General features: G+C 40.5%; 2 protein-coding genes across 2 annotated transcripts; both read left to right on the top strand.

Annotated features, from left to right (window-relative positions):
* Nucleotides 1-1,202: 1,202 nt before the first annotated feature.
* Nucleotides 1,203-8,598, top strand: ilk (integrin-linked kinase). Its single transcript, XM_062432854.1, has 13 exons — nt 1,203-1,313; nt 1,830-1,988; nt 4,402-4,567; nt 4,663-4,758; nt 4,945-5,041; nt 5,140-5,223; nt 5,311-5,396; nt 5,489-5,598; nt 6,755-6,882; nt 7,050-7,171; nt 7,366-7,465; nt 7,688-7,818; nt 7,984-8,598. The coding sequence occupies exons 2-13, from the start codon at nt 1,900-1,902 to the stop codon at nt 8,131-8,133; spliced, it is 1,359 nt and encodes a 452-aa protein (XP_062288838.1). The 5' UTR covers nt 1,203-1,313; nt 1,830-1,899; the 3' UTR covers nt 8,134-8,598.
* A 693-nt stretch (nt 8,599-9,291) lies between these two features.
* On the top strand, nt 9,292-15,792 carry smpd1 (sphingomyelin phosphodiesterase 1). Its single transcript, XM_062433119.1, has 9 exons — nt 9,292-9,458; nt 9,629-9,884; nt 11,308-11,628; nt 11,981-12,261; nt 12,573-12,746; nt 13,104-13,275; nt 13,582-13,658; nt 14,233-14,378; nt 14,474-15,792. The coding sequence occupies exons 2-9, from the start codon at nt 9,666-9,668 to the stop codon at nt 14,890-14,892; spliced, it is 1,809 nt and encodes a 602-aa protein (XP_062289103.1). The 5' UTR covers nt 9,292-9,458; nt 9,629-9,665; the 3' UTR covers nt 14,893-15,792.
* Nucleotides 15,793-15,951: the final 159 nt, after the last annotated feature.

Genomic DNA, 15,951 nt, shown 5'->3' with positions numbered 1-15,951 from the left:
AGCAGACCTTTTTAACCGCAGACATTTTGTCTCGTCCTAACAGGAAAACCACACGTGTAACTAATAATATTAATGATGGCTGTGTTCCACTGAAGTGAGCCAACATGTACAATACCAGGAGCCTGAAACTGTAGCAGCTAAATGAAAAAAGCAGTTAGCACTACTTTTATTTACATCTCTGCTTTTTCTTCATGTCAAATGTCTTCTGTAAAAAAGGTGTAGCCTACCCTGTTTTAACATTTATAAGTCATAAAACATAGAGGCCAACCATTAAATTAAGCTGGCCCCTGTTAACTTACTACATATCAGTATATGTGTCAGCCAAAAAGTACCTAGCAAGAAATGCCAAATATGTTTGTAATAATTTATACACAATGTCACCATTAATTTGTCCATCAAAGAGTAATGACAAGTTTATTTTTCAATGCTCTTATGTGTTCACACTTGTTCATTGAAAATATTTTGACATGACACAGTAGGAAATGCACCGCTGTGAATAATAAAAAAGAAATAAATACATAATGATTGCTGAACACTTGAACAGAATGGGGGCATCCAATTAGACGTTTCTGGGTTGTTCCTACTAAACCAAATGTCAAAATGTCTACTGAGAAAAAGATGTTTTTATCAAAGATGTTTGTGTTTTTATAAAAACATAAATAATTAAAAATGTCGATAAATATCAAGCAAACAAATGCACTGAATAAAATGAATACCTTTGGATGTTTACTCCACTACATTGCCCTCATTCGTTTTTATGTGCATGCATTTGGATCACTGTAAATGTCATTTAATCACTTATATGGTTCTACCCCTTCTCCATAACTCAAACAATTAACTCAATATTTATCATGTTTATATTTGGACTTGTCTTCACCCATTCTACACATTTACTTCAGAGTGGTACAGAGAACAATAGGGTTTTTTTGTTTGTTTGTTTGTTTGTTTTTTACTTACACTTAACTCTAAAATCATAACCCCCTCTCTTTTAAGAACATTTGTTTCTGTGTCATCCTGAATATGCCTGTGCCCATTCACCTGACCCGTGGTATTTTAGGCGCCTGTGTTATTGTGCCGCTGGATGCAGCATCGTTGCATTACATCCAGCAGGGGGCGCTACTGGACGGGTGTCCGGGGACAGAGCTGCCAGTAGCGGAGCTCCCAACTTCCCACCAGCAGTAGCCTTCATCAAGCTTGAGGAGCGGGGCGTGGACAGACACAGCCCGACCATTCTCTGCTCTTAACATTTTGAGGAGACGGCCGACTTTCAGGAAAAAAAAGAAACCGACAAGAAATCGACCGTTTAGCAGCTGGTAAGACTTTTGAAAACCTTTTCTAGCATGTTAAACAGTTCGTTCCTAACTCGATTGAGAAGTTTTGTTGTGAAGGTCCTTCTTCACATGGACTTTTTTAACAATAGACTTCAAAGTGGTCCAATACAGGCCAGCCCGTCTGAGTCCACGGAGGAGGATACAGCCAGGAGGGAATGTGGGAACTAGTCCGTTGAAATTGACTCCACAATTGCATTTGTCTGGCCTCGATCTGCTACAATGTTTGTTTCTTTGTGTAGCATAAAGTGTAAATGTTGCATTTTACATTTAGATGTGTCCGCTTCTCATATAGGAGTATAATGATACAACACAAAATAAAAATCACATTAATTTCTCACGATGGACGTAAACTTAATACATCTGAACCTATGCTCAGGACAATCTGTTTACCAACCAGTCCACTGGAAGATATAGCTACAATGTTTAAATAGTTTGTCCAAACTTTATATTTATGTCCTTTGTTTGAAAGAAAAAACTCTTTGCTGTTGTGTTTTGCAGGTTACATGTTCCTGATTTCAAAAAAGACTGAAAAAGCAAACACTCAAGGGAGGCAACCTACAGCATAACCATGGATGACATCTTCACGCAGTGTCGAGAAGGAAACTCTGTGGCGGTTCGTCTGTGGTTGGACAACACAGAGAATGACCTCAACTTGGGGTAAGCAGATACATCTGCGCATCATACGTGACTCAAACCTTTGAAGATGACAGCAGTGGCACTGAAAGCCCAGCTGTAGTGTGTAGAGTCTGTGCAACAATCAGATGTAAGAGTAGGGTGTAAAATGATTGGAGTTAAAGTAAAAGAACCACATTTGGGGTGTGTGTAGGTGTTTGTGTGTGTGTGCGTGCGCGCGCGCATTCAAACTGATCCTCGGCAAATCAGAGTTGATCAAATAGTTTCCATACTGTGCACTCCCTGCAACTCCACGTACTGCTGAATGTCACCCAGTTTTGGTTATTCCAGTCTAGCTTATACTTTTCTCTCCCCCCCCCCCCCCCCCCCCCCCCCCCCCCCCCCACACACACACACTTTTCTTCTTGGGCTTCTCTGCTTATGATGTCATCCCCCAAAACTGTGTGTGTGCGTAAAAGCAGTGAGGGATTTATGGAAGTTTTGCAATGACGTCAATGACTTAGACAGACTTAAAACACCTTCAATGCTACTCTTAAATTTAGTGGATTGACAGAAAAATGAGTCAGTTTAAGTTTGGATAGTCAGATCATCAATTTAAGTGGAATATTATGGGATTATAGACTGTTGGCCAGACAATACAATTACTTTGAAGTTGTCATCATGTTCTCTGGAAACAAGTGATGTGTTTTTTTTCAAAATGTGTGCTATTTTATATATTAGAAAAAAACAACAATTAATATGAAATTGAACCAGCAGATGAACTGATATGATCATGAGCTGCAATCCTATTAGATTAATTTATACCCTGAACTTCTGCCTGTTTACATAATTTCCTTGCTACAGAGGAGCTCGAAGACCTCACTGCTAAAGACCTTGGTTATCTCATTCTTGGGCCAGGCCATATATGTGCAGTTTGTTGACGCTGACTTTGAGGGCTGCAGAGCTGCTGGCCAACCACGCAACAGCCAAGGCCATTTCCTCTGTTCAACTCCATACAGGGCCAGGCCCTCGCTGACAGAGCTTCTCCGGCAGCTCACTGCAGTCCCACATAAACATCTGAGAGACCAGTCATTATGCTGGTGGCCGGTATTGGCTATTACTCTTTATAGGCTCATACGTGTGGACCTGCCCTTTTTTTCCTCGCCCAAAATGTCCACTTATGTGTAATAAATGTAATCTGTTTGTGGAAGTTAGTTGTAGTTGGAACTGAAATGCTTTCTGTTTTGGTTTGATGCTTACACAGACATTAAATGCCATTTCAGATCTCCTCCAGGAGCTGCTAGCATATTTGCGTGAGCGACACAGGAAGACGCAGGGAAGAAGAAAAAAAAAAGAGAGACAGACAGAAAGAGAATGTGTGGCTGAGGATTCCACTGTGTATTTTCCGCTCTGTCATTCCTGAGTTGCTTTTTTTCCCCCAGTTACTTTTTATAGCACACAGGCTCGGTCAGACTATGAACTGTCTGTCCACAGTACTGGATCAGAATTGACAGAGAATGTGACTAACTGCTACTTCACTTAAGTGTTAGCTAGTATCGCAGCTATTTCCTACGGGGTATACAAGCCCTCTCGAGGTTTATTGTTAAATGGTGTGTAGAGCTTGTGGCTTTGCAGGGAGTTGAGAGAAGCCCCAGCAGCTGTCTGGGGGTCAGCTAATGAAAGGAGTCACTCGGGCGAAGGGGCCAGTAGCATGCAGGTGATAGTTTGGCTACTTGTACAACGCAACAGTGCTATGTGCGCTGTTTGTGTTTGCGTGTTTAGATTTTAGCAGGCATTCTACCTTGCAGAGACATATTTATCACTAGGACAGTTGTCAGAAGGTTATAGGCTGCAAGCAAGGAAGCATGTGCTTAAGTCTAAATAAAGATTGGTAGACAGTAGTTGTGAGAACCTGTGCGTCCGTGTGTCAGAAAGAGAGAACCGCACAGATAGTATTTTGTCAGCTGATACATGCTCCGAGTTGTTAGGTGAGCCCACCAGCACCATATATGTCTTCACTAGGGATGCACTGATCTGACTTTTTCAGTCCTGATATCGATAAAGATATCTGAGCTTTGGATATTGGTCAATAGTGAGTACCGATCTAATATCAGTGTCTAATTGATAAGCTGTCTGTCTCCCTGTGTGGTAGAGACTGGGGTCATTCTTTTATGTGTAAGGCAAATCAGGTTTGACTTAAACAGTGCTTTCCTACAAATTTACTGAATTGTTATTTATTAAAATAATGATATCCGATACCAGATTGGCCTATTGTGACCGATACCTGAAAAGCTATATGAGTCATTATCTGACCATTATCCAGTATCAATATCTAGTGCATCTCTAAATGTTTTCATCCAAAAAACACTCCTTTGGGACTTCTGTGTGTTTATAAAGTATGTTTATGAATGACTTAAGATTGATGAGCTTGTTAATAAAGGTTCATCTTATGTTTCAGTGATGACCATGGCTTCAGCCCCCTCCACTGGGCATGCAGGGAAGGGAGGAGCGGTGTTGTTGACATGCTCATTATGAGAGGCGCTCGCATTAATGTGATGAACCGTGGAGATGATACTCCATTACATCTCGCTGCCAGTCACGGCCACAGAGATATTGTGGCTAAGGTACAGTACGCACACTCATAGTGTGGTCATAATAAAATTCAAAACAGTCTACTTTGTTTTTACATCATCTTAACTGTATGTCCTGTGAATGCCAGCTGATTCAGTGCAAAGCAGACCCCAATACCGTCAACGAACATGGAAACACACCACTCCACTACGCCTGCTTCTGGGGCCAAGACGAAGTGGCAGAGGTACAGTACCATACAACCACAGAAAATCCACCTCCCTTAACACATTCTGTTACCTGAAAAGGTCCCTCTTCTGGGGAGAAATGGCTACTACACTGCTTTTTTTGCCCCTAGTAACTTAGATTTTAATTCACAATTTAGGCTTAAAATCTAATCCGTGGATATCATCGTGTGTCCCCTCTTCTTTAGGACTTGGTGGCCAGTGGTGCCCAGGTGTGCATATGTAATAGGTATGGACAGACACCTCTTGACAAGGCCAAGCCTCACCTAAGACAGTTGCTTCAAGGTCAGAGGTCATTTATGGATATTTTAACACACTAAGAAGTTATTTTGTATAAAAGAAAATGTTATTTATGTATATTTACTTTCTGTTTTTTTTTATAGAAAAGGCAGAGAAATTGGGGCAGAGTTTGACCAAAGTGCCCTACAAGGAAACGTTCTGGAAGGGCACAATGAGAACACGACCTCGTGAGTAACATTCACTTCATAAAAAGGAGCAAATCATCACATCAAATCAGGTTGTGTGCTTGATTATTCCTGCTTTGGCTCTTTCAGGTAATGGTACGCTCAACAAGCAGGCTGGTATTGATTATAAGCAGCTTTCGCTCCTGGCAAAGATCAACGAAAACCAGTCAGGAGAGGTCAGTTTCCCGGCTAAGAGATCTGTGTGTCTGTCTTTTGAAAAAAAGTTCAGCTCCCCAGTTAATAATTTGACTATGTGCTCTGTGTGCAGTTATGGCAGGGTCGGTGGCAGGGGGATGAGATTGTAGTTAAGGTGTTACAGGTGAGAGACTGGACCACCAGGAAGAGCAGAGACTTCAATGAGGAGCATCCTAAACTACGGTAATGTACATATCACCCCCCTAAAATTGAAAAAATAGTACTTCCCATGCCATCTGCACAGAACAGTTATATACAGTTTATCAGGGTTCATTTGTGAACATCATCGTTTGTTTAAATAAACAGAGACTAATGCATTTGGTTCTTGCGATTTGAGACTCTTCAACCAGTGGATCCTGTTTATCTGAATCTTATATCATAAAGATAGTCTATGATCTGAGCATTTAGTTTTGACTATCACATCACAGTTCTAATATAAGGACGGCTTTGATTGATTGAGATCAGTGGTCAAAGAGGACTTCACGATCTGGTGCAGAATTCTTGTGCAAGAAGGAGGGGCGTTTTCTATTGTTACTGGTTGATGAAATGGTTTTTGGTTGGTGTTGTGGTGAATTGATTGATGTGTTGTGTTCTACAATGTGAAAAACATACTTCACAAACGTCTTTCCATCACAGTACATTACATCAAATCCAAATGAATGAATAAAATTAACGGTGTATAACACAAACAAGCAAAAGCAACAACATAAAGGAAAGAGTATTAGACAGATGTAAGTGTAACACGCTTTTGTATCTTGCCTTAATGTAACATCAAACCCTTATGAAGTGACAGGAAAAAATCGACAAAAACAAAACCTTAATAGGAAAGTATTAAGAGAAAGCTTTTGAGCAGGCCAAGTTAAAAAATGAACCCCCACCAGGAAGACTGAGTGCGTGCAGTAGGAAGAACTTGGTGCTGCCCTTTCATGTTGGCCTTGGCTCTCCCACCCTTTTAAGAATTGAAGGCAACATGAATGCGCTTCAGGTGAGTATGATGAAAAACTCGGATTCAATGTAAAATCTGACGTTTCGCTTTTCAGATCATGAAAGAGTAAAACTCCCACTCAGCTTTAACTTAAAAGGGGCCACAGATGATACAAATGCGGCATGAAATAACATGGATTCTCAAAGGAGTTTTGCAGACAGAGAGCAAGCTTGTTGGACATTTCTTGTCTTAATTTGTGCTTTTTCATATTCTTTATAGCTTTTGCTCCCAACAATGGATTTTTTATTTCCTTATCATCTGATAAAGACCCCCTTTGTTGTTAGAATAGAGCTCACTTATCCCTAACATTTGTAAAATTACACTCACACATCTCTTTCTGCCATGTCTTTGTAGGATTTTTTCTCATCCGAACATCTTGCCTGTTCTTGGGGCCTGTCAGTCACCTCCATCACCTCACCCTATCATCATTACCCACTACATGCCATACGGATCCCTATTCAACATACTCCACCAGGGCACTAGTAAGTAATTAGTACGTGTGAACAATATAAAAAGGCTAAAATGTGTATTGAAATAAATTCCAGCCCCAAAGCCCTATGACTGTTGATTGTTACTGTAGGTGGAAGACATCTTGTCTCACACTCATATTTACCCCTCCTTACTTATTATTTTTCTCTCCTTTCCTCAGCTCTGGTGGTTGACCAAAGCCAAGCAGTGAAGTTTGCACTGGACATTGCCAGTGGCATGGCATTCCTGCACACATTGGAGCCAATGGTTTCACGGCTTTATCTCAACAGCAAGCATATTATGGTAAGACACTGTCCTGCTGTCTATGTAAGGAAAAGCATAACAAGACCACTGGCCTGTAAGCAATAATAAACTAGGTTCTAGACTATTGTTTCTCCTACGCTCACGCACAGTCCAGGAATTGCAGATTGAGCTCATGTGACTCATTGACCCACCTGATATTGAATGACTAACAAGCTGATGTGATTAATTGGCAGATTGATGAGGACATGACAGCCAGAATAAGCATGGCAGATGCAAAGTTCTCCTTCCAGTGTCCTGGTCGTATGTACTCTCCAGCATGGATGGCCCCTGAAGGTATTCTTCTTTCTTTTTTTCCCCGCCCGCCTACTTCCTCCTCCCATAATGGCTCCTTAAATTTCATGACTCATTCAGTATGGAACACACTGTACTGTATAATTTAGTTCCAATTTTCAGAGGTAATTATGCTGTTCATCTAGTGTGTTTTGTCAACAGAATAAAAATAAAGTCCTTGAATAATCGAATTACTTTGCCTTTACTTGTCCCTCTTGTTTTCAGCCCTGCAGAAGAGGCCTGAGGACATCAACAGGAGATCCGCTGATATGTGGAGCTTTGCAGTGTTGCTGTGGGAGCTGGTTACCAGAGAGGTCCCCTTTGCTGACCTCTCACATATGGAGATAGGCATGAAGGTAATCTGCCCACAGGCTTGTACTGCATGTTCACATCCACGTCTACATCTAATTGTCCATTGGAAATGCTACGCCAAACATACAAACACAATACAAATGCTGTTTTTGTCTTTAGGATTTTACTTTAACTTTGTATCCCCTTTCCCACCCACTCCCATTCCTCAGGTGTCTCTCGAGGGTCTCCGGCCGACCATTCCCCCGGGAATTTCACCTCATATCTGTAAGCTGATGAGGCTCTGTATGAATGAAGATCCGGCCAAGAGACCCAAGTTTGACATGATCGTTCCCATTCTGGAGAAGATGCAAGACAAGTGAACGCCTCCACTGCAACATTTGTCCACTGTCCACCTGTTACCATGTTTTTATCCTCAAACCACTCTTTATTTCACTTCAGACATGTATCTGCTAAGCCACTGTAAATAATGTCAGAGACCACTTTAGCCACGCAGTTCAAACAACAAACGAGTATTATATTGCTTTTCTTGTATAATTTAAATTTGAGGTATAAATGTTCTTTAGCCTGATTACAGTATTTTGCTCTTTCATTATGGCTAAGATGTGTTGACTGAAATATTGGCAAATGTTTTAATCCAGTGTGGATTATATTCAGTAATAAGTCAAACACAACTGCTCAGAACCAAAGAAATGTGTATAGAGAAAATGCTTTTATACACGTGAACAAATAATGCAATAAATGTTTTATATTTATGACAAATCTGTCATTCTTCTATTTGAACACATTGTCTTCCTTTTATGAAACACCCGATGTTCATAAGTTTTTGCACAAAGTTTGCTTGCTGCAATTTTTTTCAAAGGTTTCAGCCACATCTCATGGCCTTCATCAGCAGGAGTTTGTTATGGAGATGATTCAGCTGGAAAATTCATTTGTCAATTTGGCAACCTATCATCTGCTGATGATGGCCACAAGGTGGGGCTGTTCCACAATCAATAATTATCTTTAATGCTCATTTCAGAAATTATGTTGCAGATTTTTCTTTGGATTAATTGATCTTTTGGTGCAGGGTAAGATCTAGTTCTGTATGACAGCAAATTACTTATTTAATTAAATTTCTATAACTTATAAATAAATAAATATGCATCTAAGACAACCTATAGGATATCTTATATGGGTGGGGCAATTTAGAGTCATGCTGGAAATTGAATTTATGTGTTGATAAGTTTTTTGGACTAGTTGACTTTCTGGGGCAACGGTACCCACTGAAAGTATTGAATGAAAAAAATAATACAGAAGGGATCAAATAAAAAAAATAAAAAACTTATACAGGTCAAAATGTGGTTGAACAGTTAAAACGACAACACAGCTGGTGCAATTACCATTAAATGGGCGATCAATTAGTAGCAGGTTGTGCTACTTGGGGGGGGGGGGGGGGGGGGGGTTGCACGTGATAAGTCAGGTGACTTTCTGTGCCTCTCACTAGGAGGAGCAGCGAGACTCATCATAACAAGCAGGACTCAGCTGACTGGGGAGCACTTCAGAGGAAGGGCTTGTTGTTTCGCTACTTCGCTACAATTTTGTGAAAGTGGAACCGGGTTTGAAGCTTCCTGTCTGACCTGCCTGTCTTCACCCGGCGAGACGACGACGGACCTCCGCTCCAGACATTTTAAACATTTTTGTAGAGGTAAGGGTTGCAAAGGAGTTGCAAGTTAGCTATTTTGTTAGCAGACGTTCGCATGTATGTTTTCTGCTTGCCTGTGTGCGAATGAGTCATTTATTCTACAAGTTTAACCGGTGAGTGTAACCGCACTTCATCTACACTTCTCGCTTTTCTGGTTTTGTTCATGTCGGCAGGCGCAGAGGTTACAAACAAACACCAGCGGTCGGAGCAATGAAGCCCCCCACGCTGCTGCCCTCTTTCGGGCTGACAGCCTGTGCCTTCCTGTTATTGTTGCCACTGTTGGGGTCCTGTCACCCAGCACAGACCTCAGAGAAATCCAAGCTGTTGTTCATGGAGCAGTTCAGCAGCATGGGAGCCAGATTTAACTGGAAAAATGTCACCTGCCCCCTGTGCAAAGCTGTCTTCACCATCCTTGATATCGCCCTTCTGGTATGTTTTTATAATGTTTCTTTAATCCAAAGAGGATCACCTACATTATCTACAAATCTAAATTGTATAATTCCGTATTATTATAGAAAACAGCATAACATCCAATAATTATATCTAAGTAGAAGTTTGACCAACCATTCAGTCCGAGACGTCATTAATCTTTAACTGGTCACAAGTAGAATAAAACTCAAAACATAGTTACCATGACCATGAGTGCAAGTTAGTACAACAGTCCTGCAATATATTCTGCGTTCACGAAAGGTTATGTTGCTCAATTGTCACTGCAGCTGTTCAGAGAGTTGTTGATTCAAATTGTATGGTCAGTAGGCTATGAACTGGAGGCTGTATTTTTAGTGCTCTTGGATTGTATTACACTGTATTGAGATGTGTTTCTGCAGCCTCCAAAATATAGTTGATTAAGCACCTCTCTAAAACATTTCAAACAACACTGTGACCTTCATAAAAGTAGGAGCCTAAAGAAAATATGTTCAAGTTACCTTGATAGTGATAAATGTAGTGGTTTTAATTGCATTGTTGCATAGTTCTTTTTGTGTTTTCCCACTCCTTTTTATTCAGCAATTTATTTATTTTTATTGCAGCTTGATGAGTAGCTTAGGCAATTTCTGTCTTAGCTTGGTATGTTCTGTCCTGTCTCTCTTTTTAGGCATATGATCCTGTGTGTTGCTACTGTTTGTTTTTTATGAGTTGTAATTGTCTGTGTGAAACACTGCATTGCTCCCATCTTGGCTAGTGCTCCCTTGAAAAAGATCTTGTAATCTCAATGGGATTTAACTGGTTAATTAAAGGTTTAAATTAAGCAGTTAGAGATTTCTGACTTCCTAAACTGAATTCAGGGCTAAATGGTTGACTTAACTTCTGGTCAGAATTTTTTTTTTTTTTTTTTTTTTTTTTATCCATTTAAAAAATATATATATTGTAGGCACTTTATACCAATTATACTGCAGGAAATATAACTGTTATACAGGGTTATTCAACTTTGCCAGCCAATGGGGAACTTGGTGCCACCTGGAAAAAAACCTTTTTATATCTCCTTGTGTTTAATGCTGACATGGCACAAAAACATGCTTAACACATCAGATCTCTTTGTTGACCTCAAGTGTTCCTGTTAACCAATAATTATAGATGTGGAGTGCAAAAGCATGCTGATTCATCTCATTCATTTTTATTGTTAAAATTCAGAGTGTAAATATTACACTTACATGCTGCACCCATTAAAAGTGTGACTTATATGATGTCAAGCTATATATATATTGTGGTCCAGTAAATTGAATATTTCAGATGAATCAGTCCATTTTCAGCTTGACTGCCATTCAGGAAGTTTGAGGTTTTTACATCAGTCACTGAAGCATAACTTTCAAGCCACTTCTCTGATTCTGTTCTGACTTTTTGCTACTTCTGCTAGAGCGACGCAAATGAAGAGCGAGTGGCAGAAGCAGTAGGCAAAGCATGTATCCATCTCCATCTGGCTGATGAGCTGGTGTGTCGTGAAATCACAGAGTTGTTCAGGGATGACTTCATCCGGGCCCTCCAGCAGTCTTTGCTCTGGCCTACTGAAGCGTGTGCCCTGCTGGTGGGGCCTTCCTGTGGGAAATTTGACATCTACGCATCCTGGAACATCACCTTGCCTAAAGTTCCTAAACCCCCTGTTACACCACCATCTCCTCCCAAACCTGGTTCTCCAAAGAACAGGGTCCTATTTCTAACTGATATCCACTTGGACCAGGTGAGTGGGTGTCATTTGGAGAAATGATCTAAAGAAGCTCCGAAGCCGGTGCTGGTACAGTTTGATATTATCCCTCTTCTTAATGTATGGGTTAGCATGCCAGGTTTTATTATTTATTTTAGATTTTTTTTTATAGGGCTTCCAAGTTTCAGCAGTCTTCAGAAAAAGAAAGTGTATTGTAATGCTTTCAGTGAATTCACATCTACCAAAACAGCATGAAATTATTGATTTTGTTTTTGTCCTTTTAAGATAATACTGTAGTTTTCCTAGGAAATAAGGAAATAACTACCCAGAAAATGATCAGGGCAATTTAGATCAGCCAGACATTAAATAATATTCTCCTCACTGACAGGAATATGAAAACGGCAGCTCAGCAGACTGTAAAGACCCTCTGTGTTGCCGTAAAGACTCTGGCTCTCCCAGCTGGCGGCGGAGGGAGGCTGGGTACTGGGGAACCTATAGTAAGTGTGACCTGCCACTACGGACAGTGGAGAACCTCCTGGAAAACGTTGCCAGAGCCGGCCCCTGGGACTGGGTCTACTGGACTGGAGACATACCAGCACACAATGTTTGGTCTCAGACCAGGAAACAACAGCTGTCTGAGCTAACCATCACCTCCAGGCTCATCCACAAGTAATCTTTCTCAAGGATTAGATAAACATAATTTCATTCACAATGCTGTGGGGGTGTTTTCTAATTATTACTAATATTTCAGTGCCAAAATGACAGGCCCACATCGTACAGCTAATATTTTTAATGTTTCAATGCTGGAATTTCTGGATAATGCAGTTGCTCCATTTTAACCTCAAAAGGCTTTTGTACTATGACTGAAAACGCATGGGACATTTTTTGCTGTAACTTTAGTCAAATGTTTGTCATGTGTAACTTGGAATCAATTCAAACAGCTATTGACTCTTGTCTCTGTTCTCTGATCTTCTGTCCAGACACTTGGGACCTCATGTAACAGTTTACCCAGCAGTAGGAAACCATGAGAGTACACCAGTGAACAGCTTCCCACCACCTTTTGTTCATGGCAACAGATCCTCTGCCTGGCTCTATGAGACCATGGCAAAAGAGTGGGCACCATGGTTGCCAGAGCAGGCTTTAAAGACTCTGAGGTTGGATCAAATTTACTTTTTTTCTTTTTTTTTTTTTATCTTCATTATATCTACATTTCAAAATGTATTTGAATTGAATTGTGTGACCTTTTTGTGCAGGCAGGTGGTGCATATAGACATAACAAGCTAAACATAAAAATGAATATCATGAAAGTAGAAAATGTATCTGATACTTGTTCATGCAGTTTCACATTCTACTATTTGCAAACAGAAGTGGTCACATTTCTCAGAATATTGTTCCCTAGATTGACGGTTTGGAATTTTGGCGGGTATCCCTGGAGCTTCTGACTTGGTGATCAGGAAAATCCTTTCCAATCATTAAGTCTTCCAATTCTGTCTGTTTGCGGATAATTTTAGATACGGAGGATTTTATACCATGGAGATTCAGCCAGGTCTGAGGGTGGTCTCACTCAATATGAACTTTTGTGCTCGAGAAAACTTCTGGTTGATGGTGAATTCTACCGATCCTGCTAACCAGCTGCAGTGGCTAGTCCATATTCTCCAGGCCAGTGAGGACCAGGGAGAGAAGGTGAGTAGAGCAGCAAAGACAAAAAACAACATGAACAAAGCGGCATGTGAGAACGTTCAGCACCAATAACTGAAAAGAAGACGGCACAGTAGTGTCACTTCTTAAATTGAAAAGATCATTCAATGCTCAGTGTGGTTTTAATGCGTCTAAGATTCACATTGTCCTACCTTAATCATGTGCTTCATGTTACAGGTGGATAATAACTTCCTATTTTACCTTCCTCTAGTCACTTGTACTGAGAATTAGATTGCTCTTGTGTATAATCTGTAAAAATAGTCCTCTACATGGTGTGATTTCCTCATTTAGGTGCATATTATTGGTCACATTCCACCTGGCCTGTGTCTTGGCAGCTGGAGCTGGAACTACTATCACATTATCAACAGGTACACTGATCATTTATAGTAAGATGTAGAAAATGAGCAGCTGTTGCAGTTTCAGTAGCAGTTCATCATTTTGTGTCATGTTTTTGGAAGGACATAACGCACTGTACACTCACAGTGGTTAAATGTTAATATGCAGTGTGATTGTTAGTGGTAGCTGCAGATCATTGGAGGTCATGTGTAACATGCATTCCCCCATAGTGAATGTATAAATGCCACATGTCTATTGTAGCTGACATCTACTGTAAATTTAATTTTAGTAACTGGCATCAGTCCAGATTACGGGTAGTCAGGGACTGCGGTTATCTTGCAGATGACCTGTGGTTGTCTCATTAGCAGCAGCACTTGTGTCTCTTCCCATTTTTATTTTTTTGCATGGCTGATGTCTCGTGTTTGCTTTTATGGACCTGCTTTAGTTAATAATTATCCAAATTTTTTTGTCCCAAAAGGTCAGTGTCCCACTGGTCATAAATTTGCATCATGTAACAGCCAAACTGTTTGCAACCTACCAATTAGAAGAGAGATGAGAAAAGTTGTAAAGTTTTTTTTTTTTTGTTTGTTTGTTTTTTTGTCCCAGATATGAAAGTACAATTAGTGGGCAGTTTTTTGGCCATACACATCTGGATGAGTTCCAAATGTTCTATGATGAGGAGACCATGACCCGCCCATTAGGAGTGGCATTCATCGCTCCCAGTGTCACTACCTTTGTTAATCTTAACCCAGGTGAGGACATGAGTTGATTTAGCCCTCTGTCCTAATCCTAACGGTGAAGGGCAGTAATGCTTGGGCATGAAAACTAACATTTATCCTTTTTCCAGGTTACCGTGTCTACTATGTTGATGGGAATTACCAAGGCAGCTCTCGGCTGGTGCTTGAACATGAAACCTATATCCTCAACCTCACAGAGGTAAACCACAGTCCAGGAGGGCCAGGTAAACCTCAACCGAACCCAAAATGGACTTTGCTGTACCGTGCAACTGAAGCTTATGGTCTTTCCAGTCTGTTCCCCTCTGACTGGAATGGGCTGATAAAGACCTTTTTCAGTGATGACAAGGTCTTCCAGAAGTTCTGGTACTTCAGACATAAAGGACATGTCTCAGAGCCCTGCAAAGAGACCTGCAAAACCACAGTGCTCTGCTTTCTGCGAAGTGGGAGATATGATGAGTTGGAACAGTGCGACCTCCTCAATGGATTTGGGGGAAACTTAGCCCGAGCTGCTAGAACAACCCTTTGTTGATTTGAGGAAGTTTGGACTGGATGGGTACTGGGGCGAGGAAAGAAATATGACCAAATATGAAATTGAGCCTAAAAGTTCCATTTTGTTTCCTGTGGCTATTTAGTCAGATAGGATTGTTATATTTGTTAGATTACAATGTAATTTGGGAGCCATTACAGACAGTTTATTTGGATTTCATAAACCTGACAAGAGTTTCAATGGTTCTCAGATATGCCTTGTGTTAACTGATTGTATTTGGCAACAGGCCTTGGGTTTGTCCACTGCTGTTTCGCAACTGCTTGAAATGTGTTCTGTTTACTGGAAATGCAAAGAACGACAGGGCTAGTAGGTAGTTTGTTCAGAGTCAGTAATTTTAGCAGTAGATTGTGCAGTTCTACTGTAATGGGTGCCTTGTATTGAAAAATGTATATCCATCCTTCACAACAATCCTGCAACTATAAAAGCTGCTTACATACTGTGTTACTACCGACAATGGGTTTAAAAAAACTCCAGTGTTCAAACTTTGCTTTGGGAGTAATGGACCTTGTCTATCATTTCTCAGGTTTGAGCTTAGCTGAGTTATGCAGCATGCAGTGAGTGTATTAACTTAAGACAATTCTGACAATTCATAAGTAGCACAGTTATGGTCAGTTTCTCAAGTATCTAACTTTAATGCACAGCATTTCCCTTTTTGAGGTTTACTTCTGTCTGCACTTTAATTCTTGGTTGGGTAGTTCACTTGAGGGTTGAATCCAGAACAGTATTGATAGACACGCAGTGCGAGAAGCATGAGAAGGCACACTCATATCTTTGTCTATTTCATCTGTGTTGTTCAGTGTGTTTGTGACAAGTAATGCAGCTTGTAAAATGAGCAATAATTTGAAGAGATTGTATGAATTATGTATAAAAGATTAAATCTGATACTTATGTCCACTTGTTTTTTGTTTGCTATGGCATCCTATGTTCTGGTAAACTGTTATGTGGTTTACACCTTTGCCTCACCATTGTCTGATTTTAGTTCCATTAACTCATCAACCGTTCAGTATATGCAGTGTGGTAGGTAGAAATAGTATATTAAAA

Source organism: Scomber scombrus, chromosome 14 (assembly GCF_963691925.1).
Source record: "Scomber scombrus chromosome 14, fScoSco1.1, whole genome shotgun sequence".
NCBI lineage: Eukaryota > Metazoa > Chordata > Actinopteri > Scombriformes > Scombridae > Scomber > Scomber scombrus.
Note: the sequence above shows the minus strand (reverse complement) of the source record. Positions and strands in the feature narration are given on the sequence as shown.

Coding starts and splice junctions, on each gene's coding strand:
- ilk (XM_062432854.1), top strand. CDS start 1,900: ATGGATGACATCTTCACGCAGTGTCGAGAAGGAAACTCTGTGGCGGTT. Junction 5,224..5,310: donor CACAATGAGAACACGACCTC/GTGAGTAACATT, acceptor TGGCTCTTTCAG/GTAATGGTACGCTCAACAAG. Junction 5,599..6,754: donor GAGGAGCATCCTAAACTACG/GTAATGTACATA, acceptor ATGTCTTTGTAG/GATTTTTTCTCATCCGAACA.
- smpd1 (XM_062433119.1), top strand. CDS start 9,666: ATGAAGCCCCCCACGCTGCTGCCCTCTTTCGGGCTGACAGCCTGTGCC. Junction 11,629..11,980: donor CTGATATCCACTTGGACCAG/GTGAGTGGGTGT, acceptor CCTCACTGACAG/GAATATGAAAACGGCAGCTC. Junction 13,276..13,581: donor GTGAGGACCAGGGAGAGAAG/GTGAGTAGAGCA, acceptor TTCCTCATTTAG/GTGCATATTATTGGTCACAT.